At 37.8% G+C, this 22679-nt stretch overlaps 1 protein-coding gene across 1 annotated transcript in view; it reads left to right on the forward strand.

Annotated features, from left to right (window-relative positions):
• Window positions 1–201: 201 nt before the first annotated feature.
• Window positions 202–22679, forward strand: part of LOC113122995 (junctional adhesion molecule B-like) — a 28693-nt gene continuing 6215 nt past the window's right edge. Inside the window, exons 1-10 of the mRNA XM_026294704.1 lie at window positions 202–253; window positions 3113–3178; window positions 3440–3550; window positions 3709–3858; window positions 4625–4806; window positions 4942–5050; window positions 5146–5253; window positions 6184–6202; window positions 6297–6339; window positions 12519–12571. Coding sequence (XP_026150489.1) covers window positions 202–253; window positions 3113–3178; window positions 3440–3550; window positions 3709–3858; window positions 4625–4806; window positions 4942–5050; window positions 5146–5253; window positions 6184–6202; window positions 6297–6339; window positions 12519–12571 — 893 coding nt within the window. The remainder of the gene's footprint in view (window positions 254–3112; window positions 3179–3439; window positions 3551–3708; window positions 3859–4624; window positions 4807–4941; window positions 5051–5145; window positions 5254–6183; window positions 6203–6296; window positions 6340–12518; window positions 12572–22679) is intronic.

Below are 22679 nucleotides of genomic sequence, written 5' to 3' on the forward strand. Positions count from 1 at the left end.
ACAGCCTTGTGCCAAAATCTAAAGAAGTCATGTTTCCTGCATTTGCTCCCCCCTTTTTCAGAGGACGGTGGGCTCTCCCGTCTGTGCACGCTGCCTGTCAGTTGTCCAGGTTACATGAGCGTGCATGTGCATGCTGCAGATGAAAGCCACAGAAAGTTTGGAGTTGGGACTCATTTCATCCAGACTCAGTCGTGGCCGAACATGAACTCTCTGAAGATGGTGACACCACTTCTTCTCATCACGTTACTGCACAGTGAGTTGTTTTTCTAAATGAAAATTTATTTTGTAGAAATAGACTTACTGCTATATGTGTTCAGAGAAATAAGTATGTACTTTATTTATGTGTACAGTGTTTTTTTTTTTTTTTTTTTAATGGGCTCTTCATGTAAGATTTTAATGGATTCGATTTATATTTTCAGAACTAGAAAAGTTTTTCAAGGTGTGTAAGAAAAAAACAGAAACAAATACACTTCCTACACCAAAGAATATACTTAAGGACTGTATGAAAATGACTGAGATTGAACCTTATGCTTTACTTCTTAAACATGCAAGATCAAAAGGTCCAAAGTTTTAATGTTTTATTTGGACAATGCTCTTAGAACGCAACTCGAGTACCCTCTCTCAGTATTTTAACAATGATATAACAATATTGGCAGTACTTGATTTACCATTAGGCCTATTACATTATAAGAGGTAGGACATAAGTTCTTTTTTTTTTTTTTTAACACTCAATTTGCGTGTATAAATTGGTATAAAATAAAACTCTTCTGTCAAGTCAAGCTACTTAATTTTTATTTTATTTTAAATTTGCATTATATTATATTTTAAGAATTCACAAATCAGATGTTTTATGAAGGAATTATTTTATTTAAATGATTGGATGACTCAGTTGGCCTGGTTCAATATGTTTTGCTAATATGTATGTATGTTTCAAATGAACTGAAGCAAATTGTTTTATTGATCATTAGTTTGTGCGATTGAACTCGTGCGTGACCTCACAAGCAGGGGAGGAGGTGTGATGGGTTCAGGGACTGACGTTGTGCAGGGAGTGGTTGTGGTTGGTCTTCATGTTTACACTGAACCCGTTCTGATACCGTTTGAACCCAAGATCCAGACAGATGTGTCCCTGTGGAGGAGTTTGAGATCTGTTTCAGTTTGAAGATAGCCCCTCACTGACCCTGCTGTTAATTGGACTGAGATGAAAACAACCTCTTGCTATCTGCAAAAATGCATTTGATGTTGCTGTGGGAATTTTAAAGGGCAGAGGCTGATTTCCAAACAACATGCTTTATAATGATAATTGCAGCTTTTGACAAGTGTATTTTTGATCTTTTTTGTTTTTATTTACTCAAGAACAAAATGTCCTGTCAGAGATGAAAAGATTAAAATTTTCATCTTCTGTTTGGACAAATCTACTAAAGTGTTGTTTGGAATATTTTAAGTAAAATACATTTTTCTAAGTTCCCACTTTACTGGATGTTGGTATAGTTAGTTCATTGCAATGATTTATGTTTGGTGTTTATCCGAAGGTCAATGTAAAGCATATGGTGCTGAGGGTTATAGGTTCAGTCTGTGTTGATCCTCCTAAGTGTGTAATGCACAGATGTCTGTGTGTGTTGTGCCAGCTGAGAAGGGTAAGGTTACTGTCATAAAGAGCTGCTTTGTCTGCAGAAGAAAAGCATACTCTCCATGCATGCATATGGTGTGTGTGCGCACACACACATACACTCACAAACACACACACTCACATACAGTGAAAGTGTTTCTCCTTGAGTTTTTCTCCCTCTTCATTCTACCTAAGAAAAAAAATGCATTAATACTTCTCCAATAAAGTGGTCAAGGAAATACTGATTAAACTGTCAGTCATTATATCTGCCTGAGTCTGCTTCAATAAATGCAACATAATGCACTTTTTCCATCAGTGCGATACGAGGGATGACTCTTTGTTTTACTATCGCTCTCATTTGATCTTCAGGCCTTGTAACTTATTAAACCATGCTTTGTTAAATTGTTTTCTAAATTTGTAAACACTAGATTTTATTAGCATTTGATGATGATGATGAGCACTGTAGTGTGGTGTGTGTAGTGTTTTTTTTTTTTTTTTTTTTTTTTTTTTTTTTTTTTTCTTCCTGAAAGTGTCTGCTCTGTGTTTGTGTGACTGATTGTTGAAGGACAGACCACTAACAGAGGTTATCAAGTTGGGATAAAGCAGTTTGCCAGAAAGTCATCCATCACTTGCATTCCTACACACCACTGCTCCTGGCACCACCAGGGTGTAGCTGCACACTTTACATCCATGTGTGTTTGGGGAGGGGGGGGCTTGCATTTCCATCTTTGAGGACCAGTTCTTGGTTTAAACCATCATATCAATGACATCTTTACATTGTGAGGACATTTTGTTTGGTTTTCACTATTTCATTGGACTGTTTTGAAGGATAAGGTACAGTTTTAAAGTTCTGGTTAGATTTCAGCATCAGTTAGGAAATGCATTTGATCAAGAAGCATTGTATTAAATCTCAATCCAAGCTTCAGATTACAAGACTTTTTAACTAGAAGTACATAGGAAGCAGAACAGCAATGCAAGCTTCAAAGGATACATGAGTGAAGAGGAAACTTTGTATGAAACCCTTCCTCTGTCCAACATTCCCAAAATCCAGGAGTTACCAACACAAATTAAAATGAAACGCTGTTTAATCTCTTGACCATCTGTTAGTAATTCCGTTACATAGATAAATGTGACACAATCTAATAATTATATTTATGATGGACAAAGTCGGGATTCTCACAGATAACGATAAATGTGTATGTTTGCATCCACATAAGACACATATGCACATTCTGCACACAGTAGAGCTGGAGTATGTTCATCTTGGTGTGAATGTTTGACAGTATGTGAAAGCTGTGCTTAAATCTCATGTGCTGCTTTATCCTGTTTCATGTCTGATTACATTTCTGGTCTGATTGCATGAAAACAAACCTTAATCTACAGCTGTTGATAAACTTGTAACTTCTTTTTTTTCCTCATCAAAATGTGACCAGCAAAGGATTTTACAATTGTTGGCTGGAGAGTAAAACCATTTACAATAGATGGTGTATTGACTTCCTCCTGCAGGTCCTGGCTTCCTGTCAGTGACGGTAAGCAGCAGTAAACCCAAAGTGGAAGTCCATGAGTACACAGGTGAGACTGCAGTGTTGTCTGAATGTCATTAATTTGTCTTTTAAAATTGCCGTTAACTATTACATAAAGAACAATTATCCTGAGCTATGTCAAAACAGCACCAGTTTTATGTATGTCCTTTGAAAAAGGAGCAATTCTGTCGTACTAATGTCTACATGTAGGAAAAAACCTGAGAGCCTAGTTACATATGCTTTTATAAACTCTGAGGAGAAAACAGCAAATTTAGCAATAGTTTTTTTTTTGTTTTGTTTTGTTTTTCAGATGCAGTGCTGGCCTGTGAGTTCAGAACAGAGAAAGATCAGAACCCTCGGATTGAGTGGAAAAAGAAAGGGAAGGGTGTGACATTTGTGTATTTTAATCACAAATTTACTGGTGAGTGACAGATTGTTTTGCTGCATGCACTTTGGCTCCCTGATTTAAAAAAAAAAAAAAAAAATTTAAAAACTTGTAACCACTCTTTGTCGTAATTCTTTCATCCCCATTACCTTGCTGTATCTATTAGCCTTCATTGTTCTTTCTTCTCATTTCAGGGGCTTATGCAGGACGGGCGAAAATAGAAGGAGCGACACTGACGATACACTCTGTTACCCAGAAAGACTCGGGGGAGTATCGCTGTGAGGTGACCGCCAGCGAGGACCACGTGAACCTTGGGGAGGCTATTGTAAACCTCAATGTGCTTGGTATGACAGGAAACCTGTGTGTTTTTGTAAATATGCCTATATGAAGGTGAATGCATATGTATTTGTGTGGCAGAAATTAACAGTAGTCTAATTATTGGCTCAGTAATAGCCAGGAAAGTATGTTGCAAATTTCAGTGAATTGTCTTTGAGGATCTTCAGTTTGTGTAATGTGATGTGTTTCTGTCAGATAGTGTTTACATTTGATTATGGATATCAAGTCTGAAATATGGAAAAAAGGGGGTGCAACTTTGAAATTTCAGTATGATACAGAGCTGTAAAGGATTGCCCTTGACTCTGGCCTCGTCACATTGTTGTCAGATCAGGAGGAAAATAGGGATTAACTCCTCAACCCTATTATTGGAGATGTGAACAAGGTTTTGCCATTTAATATTGTTATAGTAATGAGGGCAATAGGGGGAGGAATTACCAGGGTCTAAACCTACAGAGCACCCTCAAAGAAGCCTGAACTTAAATTGCGAATTACAAAGACAGAGGATTTACTGCTCACTCTTACGTCAAATAAGCAGTTGTCCTAATTATTAACTACCTCTTATACCACTGTAGACTTCAATTTTACTGTCTCCAATAAACAGTCAAATTTCACTGACAGTACCAGCTTCAGCATTTCAGTGTTTGTGGAGAACAGAGTAGATTTGTGCATTTCAGGTATTGCACTGTCTTCAGTGTTTTTAAGGTAGGACCTATCATTTAAATCATACATTTTCTAAAACTATTTGCACATTTTTCTGTAACTCTGCTTTTCTAGTGCCTCCTCATGTCCCGTCCTGCGACGTGCCGAGCTCTGTGTTTGTTGGCTCAGGCCTGGACCTTCTCTGTAAGGACAAACTCAGTGTGCCTCCAGCCACCTACCGCTGGTACAAAGATAACAAAGCCCTCACAGCCACAGCAGACACTCCATACAGCATAGACACAAATAAGGGCACACTGGTGAGTCCACAGTAAAATAGTACTTCTATAAGACAAGCAAACATATATTGAAACATAGAGATGCTAAAACACACATGTACAGACATACAGCTGTCATTGTCTTCACTTCACCTCTCATCTTTTTGTCTGGAGCAGAAGTTTAAGAGTGTGTCCAAAATGGATGCAGGGATGTACCGCTGTGAGTCCTCTAACAGTGTAGGGGCACCCAAAAGTTGTGTAGCCCAGCAACTCAAAGTCATTGAATGTAAGTGTTCTTGGTAACATTTTTTTGGTGCTTACATATCATGATCTACTCTCCACGCACTGAGAAAATAACCTACTGTTTTTTTTTTTCCCCAGATCCTTTGAATATGGCGATTTTAATAGCAGGTGCTGCAGGATTTCTGATTCTCGTCTTTTTCTGCTGCATCTGCGTGTGTGTCTGCAGACGCCAAGGTTGCTGCAAGAGTGAGTAATGTACTGATGCTCTGTGTCTGTGACAGTGCTTTAAATTTGAGGAATTTGTGTTGATTTATGACTTTATGTCACAGACACTTACATGCGAGTAATTAGAGGAAAATTGGACCCCAATATCTCATTTCATTAAGCCTTATAAAACATATTAATTAGGGGGCACTGTTGAGCACTGTTGCTCAATTCTAATCATCCACAGAGAACTAGAAGAAAGTAAACGGGGTTGGATTAGTTAGTTATTAGTTTGTGCACAGGCTGTACTATCTGTGTGCTAACCTGCAGACAGTGCTGGAGGAAGCATTCAGATCCTTCACTTAAGCAGAAGTGTAAGCAGAATTAAACTAAACTGCATGTAAAGCACATTCAGTCTTAAGTAAAACTGCCTGTTCTTAGTGAAATTTACAAATCGGTTTTTTAAAAATAAAAAGGGAAAAATTGTGGTGTAAGGACACTCACATTAACTTATATTGTTTGAGATTTCTTCTGTTCTTTGTGTGAAATATTTAATGTTGTGGAAACATCGAAAAAGGTCGTATTATTCCAACACTGTAAGACTGGAACCAATGATTGTCATCACCAATAGATCTGACAGTTACTTTCTTAATATGTGATTTTTTTTTTTTTAAGTGTTTAAAAAGTCAGAAAATATTGGAAAAAAAACATAATATATGCATGTTGCCTTTCATTTCTGACAAACGGTAAAGAAACTCAAAAGGCTGAGTTTCCTATGAGAAAATAAAAGTATTCAGATTTGCGATGCTGTATGAGCAAACTTTACATTTTTGGTTAAAAATTCCTCGTCAGGTAGTTTTCTGCAGCAGCTGTAGGGTACTGCTATATGTGTTCATAGTACTGGTTGGTTTTTGGTCATCACACTTGCTGAATGAAGAAACTTTCTGACTGTTTCTTTTGTTGTTTGAACAGAGGACAAGAAAACAAAAAGGTGAGTGTCTCACTTTTCACGTTAGCTCCTTGCTGCCTGTACAGTAGCTAATATGTACTGAGCTCAGTCTGGACTTCCACCCTTTGTCTTTCAGCACCAAGTCCTACAACCCTCCTCCACCTCCTCCCACCCGCAATGTGAGTGATCAAAGTGATTATCATGTCAGAGATTGTTTTGCTTACTGTCATTAAGGTTCTGCTGCTATTAAAAGCTGCTGGGAGCGCTGGTCTCAGGCTAATGAAATGATTCATTGTATGTCTCTTTCTGCTCTTCACAGCTCAAGCACTACAAACAAACTCAGTCCTTCATGGTCTGAGGGAGAAGTTGATAAACTGGTGTCTTCCTTTTTGATGACTTCTGGACATATTAATCAAAAACGGAGCATAATAAGCTTTTGAAAAACTAAACACTGCCATTTATGTTTTGGCAGTTTGAAAAAGGATCAAATCTACCACAAACCTGGAGTATTTCCATGTAGTATTAACTGTTTCAGTGCTATATGTTTCATGATTATATTTTCCTTGTGTGTTTAAAATGGACTTCTCAGACTTTGGAGTTTTATCTCTTATTCCATCTGCAGGCCAGTAACTGTAACTATCCACACTGATTATAACCTTTACTGTAAATAGGTTTTGTCACAAAAGGCTGTATCTGTTTTACTGCAGTATTATTTGTTTTATATGAGATTATTTTTGTCATTTCTAAATATTTCTATAAACTTTGTATTGATCAGAACTGTTCTTTGCTTAATCTTTAGTTGTTTAAATTTGTCTTGTGTATTAAGTGACAAACAGCTGTCGTCACACACTGATTCTTTTCAGGGTTTTAACACCTCATTTCAGAAAGATGAAAAAACAGTCAGCATATCGGTCATCGCTACAGTTTATTGGTATTTATTTGCAAATAAACTACCCCCAAGCTGAGGCATTAATTGTTTACAGTACATGTACATTTTACTTACAATTTTAGTTGACTTTAATTGCAATAGCAGCATACAGTATTTGCTGCTGCCCTTTTCTTTATTCTATTGTGAATTCAATTGATTTAAAAAAAAAAAAAAAAAAAAAAAAGTCTTATCAAGTCAAACTTTTACTTTGACCACTAGGTGTCACCACAGCACCAGCTGTATCTGTAACTACCAGCACCATCTGTAGGCCCACATGACACCAGTCTTTTTCCATTATTTGCATCTCAAACAGTAGTGCTGCTGTTCTCTGCCTATTGTATTTGTGGTACTCCTTGTTGTGGTACCCATAAATTACAAGTCCTCTATTGTACGGATTTTCTGGTTTTGAAGAAGATGTGTTCTCTGTGCATGTAATCAGGGATTTAAAAATTTCACCCATGATCATGTCATTAACTTCATATTTTGGATATATATCTGCATTTGGCTTAGAGTGATCTGTGCTTGTACCTGGTCATAACCTTCTCTAACGATGGCACTAAGTGGATCCTATTGATCTGCTAACATGGCTGTTTGGTAGCTGAAACCTTTCTGATCAGTCACGCTGGTTGCAAAGCCAAGGACGTGTTTAAAGCTCCAGAATATGCAAATGTTTTTAGTCTGTCACTTGTGTGTGTGAGAGCTGTGTCCTCAGAGGGAACTGCAATGGTTTTAGCATAATGACAACACATTTTTAATTTGAAGATTTTAGTTTTTTTTTTTTTCCTAAAGGGATTCATAGGCCCAAAACATTAGCAACATCTGGGTATGAAAGCATGAACTCATTCACTATGCTGCTCACTATTCAGGGAATTCTACGTAGATTAAAACAGAACAATATCAGGTAATCACTTTTATACTGCATGCATTATACAGATGAGCTTTTCCCCTGTCTGTGCACTGCATGATGATAGGTAGCTTTGTTAGTGGTCATTAATTGAACACAACTTTTTATGATGCATTATGGAATATTTTGAGTACACCTTATGGGCTTTAATTATCCTCATCAGACATTTCGACAATGCAAAATAGCGAACACATCAGTGTCGGCACAGAGGGGCTAGGGTCGTTTACCACACTCCATAAATGGTAAAAAAAAAACATATACTTTAACGAAACAATGTTGAATTTAAGAAATCCTGTCAGAAGAAAGTAGTTTCAGCTGGTTTGAAAGTTATCACCCCATTAAATGTCCATTATAAGTTATCATATTCATAGTTATAGCTCACTAAGAGCAAACTCTCTGTGCACCAGAAGGTGCATATCATACTGTAGATGTGTTGTAGTGTGGCAGCCTATAGTGCCTACAGAAATCATGACATGTGCAATAAGTGCTATTGGTGATGTGAAAGTAAGTTCGGAGTGAGTGACTAAAACAGTAAATGGCTGCTCATTTAACATTTCAAGGAGACAATCAGGGTTGTTACTTCAGTAAGTTCTTGTTTTAACCCATTCCCTTAACCTTTTAACTCAAATCTATGGTCCCAGTTGTACCTGATAATTACCAATTTAACAGCATGATAATATTTGAAATGCAGGTCAGATGTTGGATGACATGGTTATACAAATCTAGTCATTGTGTCGAATACTTACTTGTCATAGTTGATGTTAACCAACACGTACTTGCCTTATTTTTGTATTTTCTGGCTAACATCCTCGTGGTTGGAAGTATTTGTATTTTACTGCTCTAAACTAAAAATACAGCATTTCAGTTGTGTTGTGGTGGATGAAAGTATTCAGGTCCTGTACCATTACTACACTCCATTACAATTTAAAAGTCCTACGTTCGTATATCTGCTTGAGTAAAAATTTTATGGACTTTAAAGGATCAGAAGTGGAAGTACTCAACATGCAAACCTTTCACTGGGTTAAATGTGTTACTAAGATATTATAGCTGTAGTTACAACCTGAACAGGTTTAATCAAGTAAAATAACTGCAAACACCCCTGTGGGTACACACGGCCCTGTCAGATCAGATGCAATATTTACCTTTACATATTGTAGAGATGTAGAACTAAAGTAACATAAAGTAGCATAAATAATAAAAGCATGCAGTGACTATGTTAAAATGAGTGACTTACTTTCCACTACTGATTGCAATTACACATAAGGCCCATCATAAAAACTTATATTGCCCACAGGTCTAATTTGTTCTGGAGCCATTCCCCTCTTATATAGAGGACTATACTGACCGTGCAGTGAATTTTGAGCAGTCTCAGACAGCGTGGGAGTTTCCTTTAACACATGTAAATGCATCAGTGGAAACAAAACGTCACACATGCAAATCAGCCAACTGGAGTCCTGGTTGCACTTTGTTGACCGTAATAGAGATGTACAGATCCCCTTAGGTCTGTGACTATAAAGAGCCTCCTGTAACATTCAAGTGCCTGGTTGATGGCACTGCCTAGTTGTCCTCTGCAGTTGCTTTTTTTTTTTTGTGGTTTTTCTGTATCACCTTAACAGGCCTTGGTTATGGATGTTTACCCTGAATTACAGCTCAAAGGGGATGTTACATCACATTTTGTAAATGTGTATCTGCCAGATAGCAACAGAGGAAAGAGAGAGTGTGAAAACAAGTGAGAGAGAGAGAGAGAGAGAGAGCGCAGCTGAGTATGAGTGGGTGGTGGCTGTCAAATGAAATCTATGTCAGTACCACTGTTTTCTTAGATGTTAAATTAAGCCTCAAGCCAGGTTTCCTCCAAGACTGCACCAAAACTGACTGCACTGGAACCCTAGCCACAGTGCACTCTGTTAGTTGAGCTCCCCTGAAAACCTCTAGCAGCACAACTGATCTGTGAACAGGTGGCACGATGCTAACAACACATGGCACACCACCCTCATGGATTGAGGTTCTGTTTTCATTCTTCTACTAAAAAGCATGATATCTCTTTCTACCAGTTTTCATCTGTGACTTTGTTTCTGTTTCTGGTGATATTCCTCCATTGTTCTCTGACTCAGCTTTTACAGCTTCCATAGCTGTCCGCATTAGCAGTTATGCAGAGCTTACTTCATGCAGACATTTATATATTTGTGCCTCAGGGAAATTGTTGTGGCAAAAGGAGCAGGAAGAAGACGGCTGACACAGGGATCACCACAGGAAACTCTCTCTTCCTGCTGTAGCAGTAAAAAATAGCAGCATTTAAACATTTAAACGCCACCAGACGACATCCCCTACAGTTTCATTAAATCTTTATATCGAGGTTCTCTTACAATGCCAGGAGCCCTGCTGTCTGTGTGTGTGTGTGTGTGTGTGTGTGTGTGTGTGAGATGCCAGGAGCAGACGCAGAAGGAAAGTTTTGTTTGTAATCTCTGTTTTCTGTCTTCAGTCTAGTTATTTAGCGTCTTTCATTGACAAGGTTGTTATCTGTAATTACAGCTCAGAGGATGGTTTTTCCACTAAACTCTTTCTGTCTCACACACACATTTTTCTAGAGTTGTGAGGACACACACTAGCATAATGCCCTCTTTGGTCCCCCCTCACCCATCCCCAACACACACACACACACACACACACACACACACCCACTGTCCTGTCCTGTCCTGCAGAAGCAATCAGCCAGGACTTGTACTCCCACAGCAGCACTGTGCTTATATGAGCTCACATAGGAACAGTGTGGGCAGACTGTTATACAGATGCAATGTTTTGTCTGTGTGTGTTTGAGAGATTGTAATTTGAAAGCATTACACAAGATCTGTGTCCTGAATGTCAAGCAGGTTTGTTAATAGTATATGTATTCACATTATGTTGCATAATTAACAAACTGATTGACAAAACCAATCAACAGATCTGTTATTTAATCAGCAGCTGCAACAAAATGTTGTTTAAACTTAAACTTGAATTCTCCAAGTCAGAAAGTCAGGAAGAAAATTGAGGACCCTGCTTCCTAGGCCTGAAAGTAATGGTGACTTTCATTATCGATCAGAGTGCCGATTACTTTAACAATCAGTTAAATTGTAACCAAGCCTTTTGCACATTGCATTTAAACGGAGCATGAATACCAGAACGAAAACAGACTTGTCAGATGTCTGTTCAGCTCCTCGCTGCCCATCAGAATCTAAGATCCACTGCTGCAGTGTGCTGTTTGATAAGACTGTTTTGCATTCAAGAGGAATCCTCAGCATCCACGTACTCCTAGTATTATGCTTTTTACCGATTTCCCCCAGAGGAGCAGAAGGATAGAGAGAAGAGGGAACAGAAACAGAAGGAGTCTTATGGGAAGAGTGAAATTTCACAGGACAAAAGCCTGTTATTTAATTCCTGTCATGATTCTTTGGATAATAACCTCCACTATCCAGCCTCCAGGACACATTAAAAGGCTTGCACAATCCCACTCCCATCTGATTTTACTTGTTGGAAATATGTAACTGCATTCAAGGCACTACACTGTCCCCCTGCTTGCTGGATGCTACTGAACGTCTCTATAATGGATCAGATTTTCCATCCCTTGAGCAGAGCTTGGAAAACATCACAGTGCGTCCCATCAGTTGTATGAAATGCTGAAAACCAAAGCTTGACTTTACCCAGCCGTTAGCTGGGTGGTGTCATGCTCTGTTTAAGAGGCTGCGTATTAAGCCTGCAATGATCATTGAGCAACAGGAGCCAGGGCGAGGCCTGATTGCTGTGTGATTTGAGCATCCACAGACCCACAGCTCATCAATACCCCACATAACTCAGATCTGTAACACACTGCCCTGCAGCAGGACGCAGGCATCAGCTAGATGAATATTTATCAAATCCATAAAAATGAACACGAAAGAGTTTATTCATCACAAAAATCAGAAAGAGGCCAAAACTCTTCAGGCTGTATTTTCAACAAATACAATAACTCAAAGACATGGCCTGTCAGGGAATTCTGTAGAGTCATTTACACTCCCTGCTAGGACAGACCTTTACCATTTGTTGCAGCTGAATTTAGTTTATTTCAGTGTTCTCTGGATCAGAATAGCTGTCTTTGCTGATCTGCCCTCAGACACAATCGTTCGTGCAGAAAAGATTTAATTCTGTCGTAATTTCCGTAAACTGTACACACCAAAACCTCCTCTTTCCCCAGCATGTTCGTCTGTCTTTATACAGAATTGCTTTGTCGCTGAGTATTTTTGTTCTAATTTACTGATTACCTGTTAAAAACACCACCACCCTGCACACCTCCATCTTCTTCATGCCACTTCAGCCTCCTTTTTCTGTCCTCATCTCCCACTCTGTCTGTACTTTGCTTTGTTCTTTTAATTTCTCATCCACATAGCTTTCCTTTGTGCCTTTCTCCCTGTATAATTACAGGTTTGTTCTTCAGATTTATTTTTATCAAATTCCTCGCTTCCTCACTATGATTATGTTTTTTTTTCTTTTGTCACGCTTTGTCTGTTTTCTGCCAGAGGTCTATGTTTGATTATACCTTTGCTCGCTCTGATTGCGACCTCTTGTCTCGGTGAGTGGTGGTGTCTTCCTGATCGCTCCCTCTCCATCAGCCAGTGTGACCTTAGCAGAATAACAAACGCCAGACGTGGTGACAAATTTAACAAAGCTTTATATGGTTGCAAATGAAAACAGTAGAAGGAATAATAATGTAAGTATTTAAAAAGTAAATCAGATGCTCAAATGCCCCTGATCGTTTGCTTCATGAATAATTACGGGCTCATGAAATCCTGTTGCTGAGTTTATAACAGCAGGGAACAGCAGCAGAGACAAGGTTGTTAACAGAAGATCACCTTTTAAGTTGATACAGCAAATGTGTTTCTGACCATATTGCAAATGTATATCCAGTATTTTCTCACTTCAGGTTTTGTTTTCAGTATAGAGGAATATTTCTTTAATGCTTTTCATATCTGAACGAAGCTGCAGATCCAGGTTAATAACTCTATGTAGATTCCTTTATCTGTCATATTGTTCTATTATTCTTATTGTACGCAGTATTATAACAAATATCTATTATATCCACTTTGACCTATATGTTAGCAAACTGACTGAAACTTAAAATTGCAATAAACCCATACAGCTGATTCACCGAAAGCAGAACAGTACCAGTGCTCACTGAAGAACAAAACTGTTTTCAGCAAAATCATCAAATTTAATGACTTAATGATTAATGATTCATTAGCTTAATTTATGAGCCATTAAATGTTAACTAGTCTCATAGTAACTTGATCATTTTTTAATGGTGAGCAACAGAAGTTCATCCTGAAATAATTCATGCATTAGATCATTGTGACTCATGCATTAGTTACTGCATTACCTAAGCATGTTGTACACTCTCATTACAGTGTGATTTTTTTTTTTTTTTTTTTGACATTTGGTCAAATGCTTCCCTTTTCATGTCAAATGTACTAAACTACACGATTATATATGGAATACATAAAATATGCAATTATACATACATGAGCCTTAACGTTTCTATTTATAGACAGTATTGTTTTCATTTAAGTGGAGTTTAGGCTTTCCTAGGTATTTACTACATTTATTATTATGCTTGCAGACCTTAACCCCCGTCATAATATACGAGCCTATGGGTAGAGAATAGATAGCTGGGCCTTGAGCTGAGCATTTGGCACTGTCTTCACGAATATCAATGAGATTTGGTGCCTCTTGTCCCATGTCTCTCCTGCCTCTCTTGCTGATTGCACTTCCAGAATTATGATTCCTCTGCAGCACAGACAGAAATCCATTGAACCAAGGACAATATCACAACAGTGTGTTATGTCTACAAACGGTGTTATAGGAGTGAAGGAGAGCAAGAAAATTAATGTTTGCCCAGAAGAATTACGTTCACCCCCTCTCACTGTACCTGCTTTATCCTGGGAAGAAAAGAATAATGACTTTAGCAGTGAATCACTACATGTATGATGTTATCAGCTGCACGGTGCATGATCTGGAAGATGCTGATGAAGTGCGACCAACTGCACATTTCATTCAATAACCACCAGTGAAAGAATAGGTTATGGAAATATAGCAGGACAGATACTGAGCAAAAGATGCAGTGCAGGTAGTCTATAGTTTACAGTGTGTCTCCAGGTAATAAAGCTTTTATTGTCCCTCGGCGTGCAGGAGCACTTTGCAAGTCAGAGCAAAGCAGGCGGAAAAAAATTGAAATGAAGAGGGTTATTGTGTGTTATTGACAAATCAGCAAGACCTAAGCCATGATAGTGGTTTTGTGAGGTTTCACTTGGGCACAGCAGTCCTTTTAGCTTAATGCTAACAATGTTTAACAGGGAAAGTGCTAACAATCTGATGTTTGCTACATATAATGTTTACTATTGTCATAATTTTAATTTACTGACTTAGCAAGCTGACATTTGCTGATTTAAATCCAACACAATATAAAGCTGAGGCTGACGGGTGTCATTAGTTTTGGTCATAAACCGAAGTACAGAAAAAAATGAGAATTTGGACATGGTGGTGGTACAATATGAAAAGTCAGAGATCATAATTCATTTGAGGGGAAATTAACATCACTACCAAATGTCGTGGAAATCAATCCAACTGTTGTTGAGTCGTTTCCAACAAAGCCACATGCCAGCATGCTGATGATGCTAGAGGAAATGTAAGTCTCACCAAATCATTAGGATTGATCGGCTGAGCACTATGAATGTGTAGGAAAAAATAGTTAAAAGTCACACTAGTTAAAAATCACTGTTCATATATTATCAATGAAATATGTCAAATCACTATAAAGGTTGTTTACCGCAGGTCAGACAGAATTGAATGGACGGAGGTCATGAGAGGAAAAATGAAATGGCCTTGAGGGTTCAGACCCACATTCATGTCATTCAAAAGGAAGTCCTGCTCCCACTGTAAATGGAAATCATCTATCATCCTTTTATTGCAGATGGGTCGAAGTTATGAAACATTCTCCTTTTTCCTCCTCTCTCCATCTGCCATGCCCAGCTTGCTGCATCTATCATTCACTGTCACTGCCTGCTTCTGACTCCACATGTATCCGTTGTGCCACATTCCCTCCACATTTTAGTGTGAGTGCTCTCTGCAGTCTCTCTGTATTATTATGTCTCAACAGTCTATTCAGTGTTCTCTTCTTGGCTATTAAAAAAAAATACTGATGGCCAGGCATGGAATAAAATGTGTTCCTCGTCTGTCCACTATTTTTTTAACTAAAATAATTAAATTATTAGTCATTATTAGAAACTTTATCATTATCAGAAAAGAGTCCAAAACCATGTATGTATGACGAAAATATAAACAAAGTCAATTAACCATATTTGGTTTAATCTTATAATTTGTTAATGCTTCCTAACTAGCACTAAACACAAAGCACAGAGACTGATGGGAAAGTTTAGATTTGGTATTTGCCATAAAGTAATGGACAAACTGCAACTGATAGGTCCACCCAAGATCACCCAAGTTATTAATATTCTTTCAGACTGGAACAAGAATATCTTTACTAGATGTTAAAAAGAACAAATCTCAAACTCATGTGGGGGAGCTAGATGAAAAGTCAGGGTATCATCAGTGTTATAAGGAACATGGATATATATATACATTCAGACCTGCTGGACTAACAAACATAGTGATGTTGCCCTTCCTTGAGCAATGCCTATTTTACACTGTTTTGTGTGACCTGCAGTCTAAATCTCTCAGATATTTGATTTAATACAAAATTAAACAGAGAAAATCAATAATTCATCACATTTGAGAATGTGAACCAAGACGTTTTTTTGACAGACTCGCTGTAAGAGAAGTCTGTGTCATGACCCCCACGCCAACAATAATGCCCCCCCCCCCTCCACTTTACACATCCTCCTCTAACTTTCCCCACATTCTCCAATGTCTCCCCTTTTGTTGTCTCTTCATTTAGGCCTTTGACACCGCTTTGTGCTTCTCTGTTTCACGTCTCCTTTTGATTCTGCTCTACCCCCGCTGCCCTCACCCGTCACTCCACTGCACATTCAGATCTTTGTCTGTCGACCTCTGGCACTTGGTTGTTTTACAAGGCCATAAATCACAGCCTGGCCACCCCTGGCTGTTTACCACTTTCTGTTTCCCCATCTGCTCAGTATCCTCATCCCCCCCAGGGAGTGAAGTCAGGGTGGATTTTTAACCCTTGCCTTTGGTTCCCAAGTCAGCCAGGAAGTCACAAAGGAAGTACATGTACAGATGCTTCAAACAGGAAACTGCAAAGACGACAGTGATGTTTGGGTTGGCAGAGATGCCTCATATACTCTAAGCCTAAATTTACAAACATGAAGTGAATGGAAGATAACAGCAGCGTCACTATGAATGGTGGTTTTTCCAAATTGTCTTAGTCTTTCAATGATTTATAAACAAAATTCAGAAAAAGAAAGCAAATTAAACAAATAGACATTTTAAGGAATAAAAAAATGTGTTTCAGGTGTATGTCATTATAGGGCGTTTTTCCTGTTTTAGTGATAGATTTTGTTATTTATTATCATATATTAATTCACTGTTATAACAGAAAGAATCTTGTTACAACACTGATATAATCTAACAAAATCACACACAGTCATGCTGAACCAAGCAATACAAAAACAGCCCATAGCATAAAATATAACAAACTGTCACATGTCTACATGTATTAGGTTATATTACTGATTTATGCTGTGAACTTTTAATGTATTTTACAGCTCAAAAAACAAATGTAGGTTTAACCACACGATAATCTTTCTGAAGGTACGAGAAACTTTTTCTTTTAAGGATATACATTGGTTTTGTCAAATTAAAATATACTTTCATGCTATTAAATGCCATTTTTCAGAAAAAAAGATTTCTTGTTAAAACAGAATATTAACATGTGTTAATATAACCTGAAAAATATCTTTATAGATAAAATAAAAAGTTAAGAATTTGCATTTAGCAGTTTTTAAGTCATTTTTTAGCACTATGACATTGATGTGACGACAGCTGTTGGGTGGAGGTCCATATAGAAAGCGGATATTCATATTTGCTCACACTGCGCGCACACACACACACACACACACACACACACACACCAACACAAACACACCCACAACTGCAGTTTTTGGTGAGCTATGCAAAGTTTCTGCTGATCACTGTCCTATCTGAACAGGAAATTCCATATCTTTTGTTATGAAAAACATTCTTCCACTCTCAGATTGAGAACATGATATAGCAGGGAAATATGATGGAAAAAAAAAAACACTCAAGGTGGATTATCTTGCAAATTGACTGTGAAAAAGTACAGAGGTACACGCGCAGGAAAAAAGACTCATATAGGTGGAGGGAGAATGACCCAAAGGAAATGTTTTAGAGTTAGAATACACATGCAGGCAGAAGTGTACTGACTTGTGGTAAGGTGGGGTCACTGCTGCAGATGGGCTGAACCTTAAGGTCATGTTTTTACCATGCTAAAATGCTTATTCAGCCTTCTCCCTACGGTGTGTCTGCAGGAGCATCAGAAGCAGCAGCCAAGCCTAGAGGGAACATTCATTTCATCCAGCTGTTCTTTGATGTGACCGAGTCTCTAAATCCCCATAGTTTTCTACTGTTTTTATCAAGGTTAAAGTCAACAGATATAAAATGCAGCTGTGTATCCACGTCTTCATGTTTTAACCCAAGTGCACCATGTAGAGCACTAAGGACAGTATCTTGTGAAATGTGTGTAGTTCACTACTGATGTGTCAAAACCCCAAATTGTTAAAGTATCTGCATTTCTTTATTGTGGGTGTCGGGTCAGTAGGTTTGTATCTAAATTACTGTGGAGAAAATTGCGGGTCAAGTCAACAGCAGATGTGATTCGCTAATTTACAGCCTCATCTACACTTTTAGGAAATGCAATCTCAGAGTCACAAACCATGAACGTCTTGTAGTTTAGCAGAAAAAAAAAAGTGAGAGCGATGCTATAAAGGATTAAACAGTAAAATATGTTCAGAAGTAAATCTACTGCAAAAGTTCCTGCTTTCTTCTGATCATTTTGCTCCTCAGGAAGTCTAAAGTTTAAAGTAAAAGATGACACTGGGTTAAACAAGGACTCATCTGTGTTTTCTCTGCTTTTGGCTGGTCACAGATGGTTCTACACAGTTTTGCTTTTTACTTAAATGTAACACTGTCACAAAAATTTTTGTTGCTTTCATGAAGTCGCTCCAGTTCACTTCAGTTCTGCCTTCTTGCTGTTAACATTAAACAACTGCAGAGGTACTTAAATGGCTTCCTGCTGCTGTGACAAATGTAATTTCTCTAAAGATTGCCTAAATAGATCAATGAAAAGGTTAATAATCCAATCAATACTTTCAAGGTTCCTATTATCTTGTAATTTTCCTACTCCTTAAGAAGGTGGGTGGCTGTTAAAATAACTTTATCCCAGCCCCCCTTGTGTTATTATATACTGCATATTTTCTAAAAGTTGCTTCTATCTCTTTGCTGAAACTATTTGTTTACACAGAGTAAAATATTTAATCCAAAGTCTCTGTGGATTTTATAACTGCATCAATTCATCAAAGAGAAATGTTTTAGGTGTCTTGTGGATCATTCCCAAAAATTCAGCCTGACATAGTTTGTATTTTTGAAAGGTTTGTCATACTCACTAGAATTTAAAATGAAGTTTCATGGCTTTGAACAGTGTTTAGCAACACAGCATGAATTTGTATGACTGACCAACTGGTGGGCTGCTGCCGACTTCATTAAAATGAAGTGTGCTACTCACACCGAATACTCCCCATTCAAGTGTGTTAGATATTATTCTGACAATTATAGACAGTTATACTGTATGTGTCTTCAGCCCAGAACTCTTAAATTCACAGTGAAGCCCTGAGTAATTGAAGACCAAAATTTAACCCTTTCTTTGGGTTTAAATGAAATACTTTAACAGCTTTCTGTGCAAAAACTTAGTGGAGAAACAACATAGAAAACACACGCAGCAATAGATCCGCACGCTGAGATTCAAAACTGATGTTATGGTGTCATTTGTGGTTCTAATGGATCTGTTATGAAACTGTGAGGTCTTCTGGTCATGTCTCTCATGTTTTCTTGGTTCAGGCCAAAGAGGGTGTCGTAAAGCCTTGGATTTATACTGTTTTCATTCTAAACGTTTCCCACCTACATTAAAATCAAACTCTCCACATATGACATCCAGTTATGCATTTGTGTGAAATTCGTGCGTGAGTAATAACTTTCTAAAGATGAGACAAAGATACTAGTTTGGACTAGAAGCAAACATAGATGACGGACTCTCCTGTAGTAGTAATATAATGGTTTGTTGGCAGATAAGATCATAATTAAATATTAAATTAATTATACAAGTGGGCGTGGTCAAAAATTAAGAAGAAGAAGCACTTTATTAATCCCATGGGTAAATTATGGTTTGTTTAAAAAAAAAAAAAAAAGTAGGTTAAAGCAGGATTAAGGGTGTTTTCTTTGACACAATAGCAGAATAGTTTGTTTTCTCAATATTTAATTATAAAAGTGGGCATGATCAAAATAATGTTTTTTTTGTTTTGTTTTTTTTAAAAAGTAGGTCAGGGTGTAGTAATGGTTTGTTTCCTAAGTTAGCAGAATGGTTCGTTTTTAGATAAGAAGTGACGTGTGTGTCAAAAGTGGTGTTTCCTTGCAGATGATATTATAAACCGTTAAAATAATTTCTCCTACTCCTTGTTATATGTAATTGAATGAGGTTTACTGTTGGGTGTTTCAAATATGTGAATGACAACATTTAACTCAAGCTTTTTAGGGTGTTAATAATTGTCAACGGCTGTTTACAGCTTCACATGACACATTACCATTACAACGGATCTAAACTTGGTTTCATGCAATAAACCCAATCTCTAACTGTTTACCTACCTGTGCCTGGGTATAATTCTGCACCCCACCAAGCAGTGGTGATATCTTGCCAGCCTTCTCATGATCCCACATGATGTTGATGAACAGCTGAACAGAATATTATATATATAATGTAAAACTTTATATTCAGTTTACAGGCAGTGACTGTCTACTTAGCGTAACAATCACTGAACATGGTAGCACTGACTACCAAGTACGTGAATTTAATCCTACCCTACACACCAATGCTTACATTAACTAAGATGAAAATATTTCATATTTTTGAGTAAATAATCAAATGATGTGTCAATATGTGTTTGGGTGTTGTGAAAAGAGGAAACACGTGCTACCTGCAGGCAAAATGAAGGCCTGAAGTGAAGTTGTTGAACAAAACATAACTCCACAGTACAACTCCCCAGGCAGTTCTGAATCTCAGCAGATGCTGTATTTGCCCTTTTGGAAGGTTGATGGACAAAGATACACTGGGTCATGGTTATGAAATGGTCTTTCGTCTACTAACTCCACAAATACCTAAAAAGCATTTACAACCTTTGTTTTCTCAGAATGACAGAATGAATGATATTTCTTTATTTACTTTTCCTCTGCCATTGTCATCACCTTGCTTTGACAAGCATGTCTGTGGCATTTTGGATGGTGAAACAAAGTTTTAAAGTGAAATGTGACCCATGTATCTGACCATATATGTATTTACCGTTTCTATTTTTAGTTATATTATTTTTACCTTTTCACTATTTTTATTTTCATGCTATGTTATACAAATTTCTATTTTATTTTTTATATTCTCTGTGTCAACTTTCTTGTGCAGAATTTTCTCTTCTTGTATGAAGCACCTGGAATCTAAGCAACTTCCCCCTGGGGATAAATTTCTGATTCTGATATAAAGCTGACAAGGATGGTTTAGTCAGTGTACAGAAAAATAAAACCATTCAAACTCAGCCATCAACTTTTCAATGAATGTCACCAACATTGCTGCTGTTATTACACAACTAAGCAAATTAAGCATTAAGCATTAATCCAATTTGACATGAACGCAAACATTGTTAGGTTATACATTTACAGAAAATAATAGGAAAATGTTCTCTTGCCTCATTTTACCTAGATTACAGTTATAAAATGCAGTCCACCACCTGATTCTTATCAGTCCAGTTATTTTTCTTCTTTTGTTCTCTGTTGGCGTCACACAACTCAAAAAGGGCGTTAGCAAACAGATATAAAATTATATGACGTTAGGTATTAATCCAGGTAATCCATTAGTAACGCCCAGCCAGCGACTGATTCAGTTATACTGGGTCAGACCTGGCGCCACCAGCTTCCCACAGGAATGGTACAAACTGGTGTCTTTTCAAAAACACAGCGAGCACTGTTGTCATTGGCCAGTTTTCTGAATGACAGGCTCATTAACCAATCATGATCAAAGCATAATGGTGAGAGGGCCAATAGTAATTCTTTCAGTATAGTAACTGTTCTGCCTATTTTTTTTAACTTTCTCATATTTTAGTGTGAATATTAAAATGATAATAATGAGTTTTATTAATATCCATAGTTTCCTTTCTCTGTCACTTCAATGTCAGATCAACATGCTTTATTGCATGAATTAGAATTTAATTGGAAACATAAGGTGCATAAAACAAATAAACACATAGTCTAAATAATCAGGGGGCAGTCGTAACCTGAAAATTTCAGGTTCGAGTCTCAGGTCCGGCGGGGAAATTGTCGGTGGCACATAGCGAACAGCCAGCACCCTGTCCACCTTCAGTACCACGACTGAGGTGAGACCCTTGAGCAAGGCACCGGAACCCCAACTACTCCCCGGGCGCCGCAGCATTGGCTGCCCACTGCCCCAGGTGTGTGTGCACAGTGTGTGTGTGTTCACTTGCTGTGTGTGTGCACTTGGGATTGGGTTAAAAAGCAGAGCACAAATTCTGACTATGGGTCACCATACTTGGCCAGTTAAGTCACTTTCACTTTCAAATAATACTTATTTACATTCAAATAGTCAGTCTGTCTGCATGGCCAAACTGTGATTAGTGAGTCTCTACACAGGTTATTTCTCCCTCTCTCTTTTTAGTTCATTTCACTGAAATTTAAGTTTACTTTTCACTACTGCCGTAATGCCACACATGTTCTGTGTGCTTGTGCTTGAGTGGGTGGTTGCCTGTGTTCATATGTGTGGGGGTTTGTGTCTGTTTCTGTGTCGAAAAGCAGTTTTGGTGCCACAGTACTGAACAACTAGTAGACCATGTGATCCTGTTACAAAGGTTAGAGGACTGGATAGGCATCTCTGTCACTGCCCTTAAGTCCTATTTTGGAAATACATTGTTCAAATTGGTAACTGTCTGACTGTGGGTTCCCTCCTGGGTCCATCTTGGGACCCCTTTCGTTCAATCTTTACATGATACACAATAATGTGTCCTACCATAACTATGCAGATGACACTCAGATTTACACAAAGATATCACTCACCTCCTGTGAGTGATATCTTTGTTTCTCTATAATCTTTGGGAGGTGGAAATCTTTTTTACTATTTTTTATTTTAATTCTTGCCTATGTACTTTTAACTTGTCTTTTATTTCTGTAAAGCACTTTGAATTACTCTGCGTATGAATTGTGCTATATAAATAAACTTGCCTTGCCTTGATGTACATGAGCACCTCTCTCAGTGTTCCATCATAGTTTGGCCTTTGTGTTTAACCAGTTCAGCAGCAATGATTATGCATGCATTATCATTCATTTCAGCACTGTATTAATGTGGTACTTGAACATTATATGTGTTA

This window comes from Mastacembelus armatus, chromosome 21 (genome assembly GCF_900324485.2).
Source record: "Mastacembelus armatus chromosome 21, fMasArm1.2, whole genome shotgun sequence".
NCBI classification, from domain to species: Eukaryota; Metazoa; Chordata; class Actinopteri; order Synbranchiformes; family Mastacembelidae; genus Mastacembelus; species Mastacembelus armatus.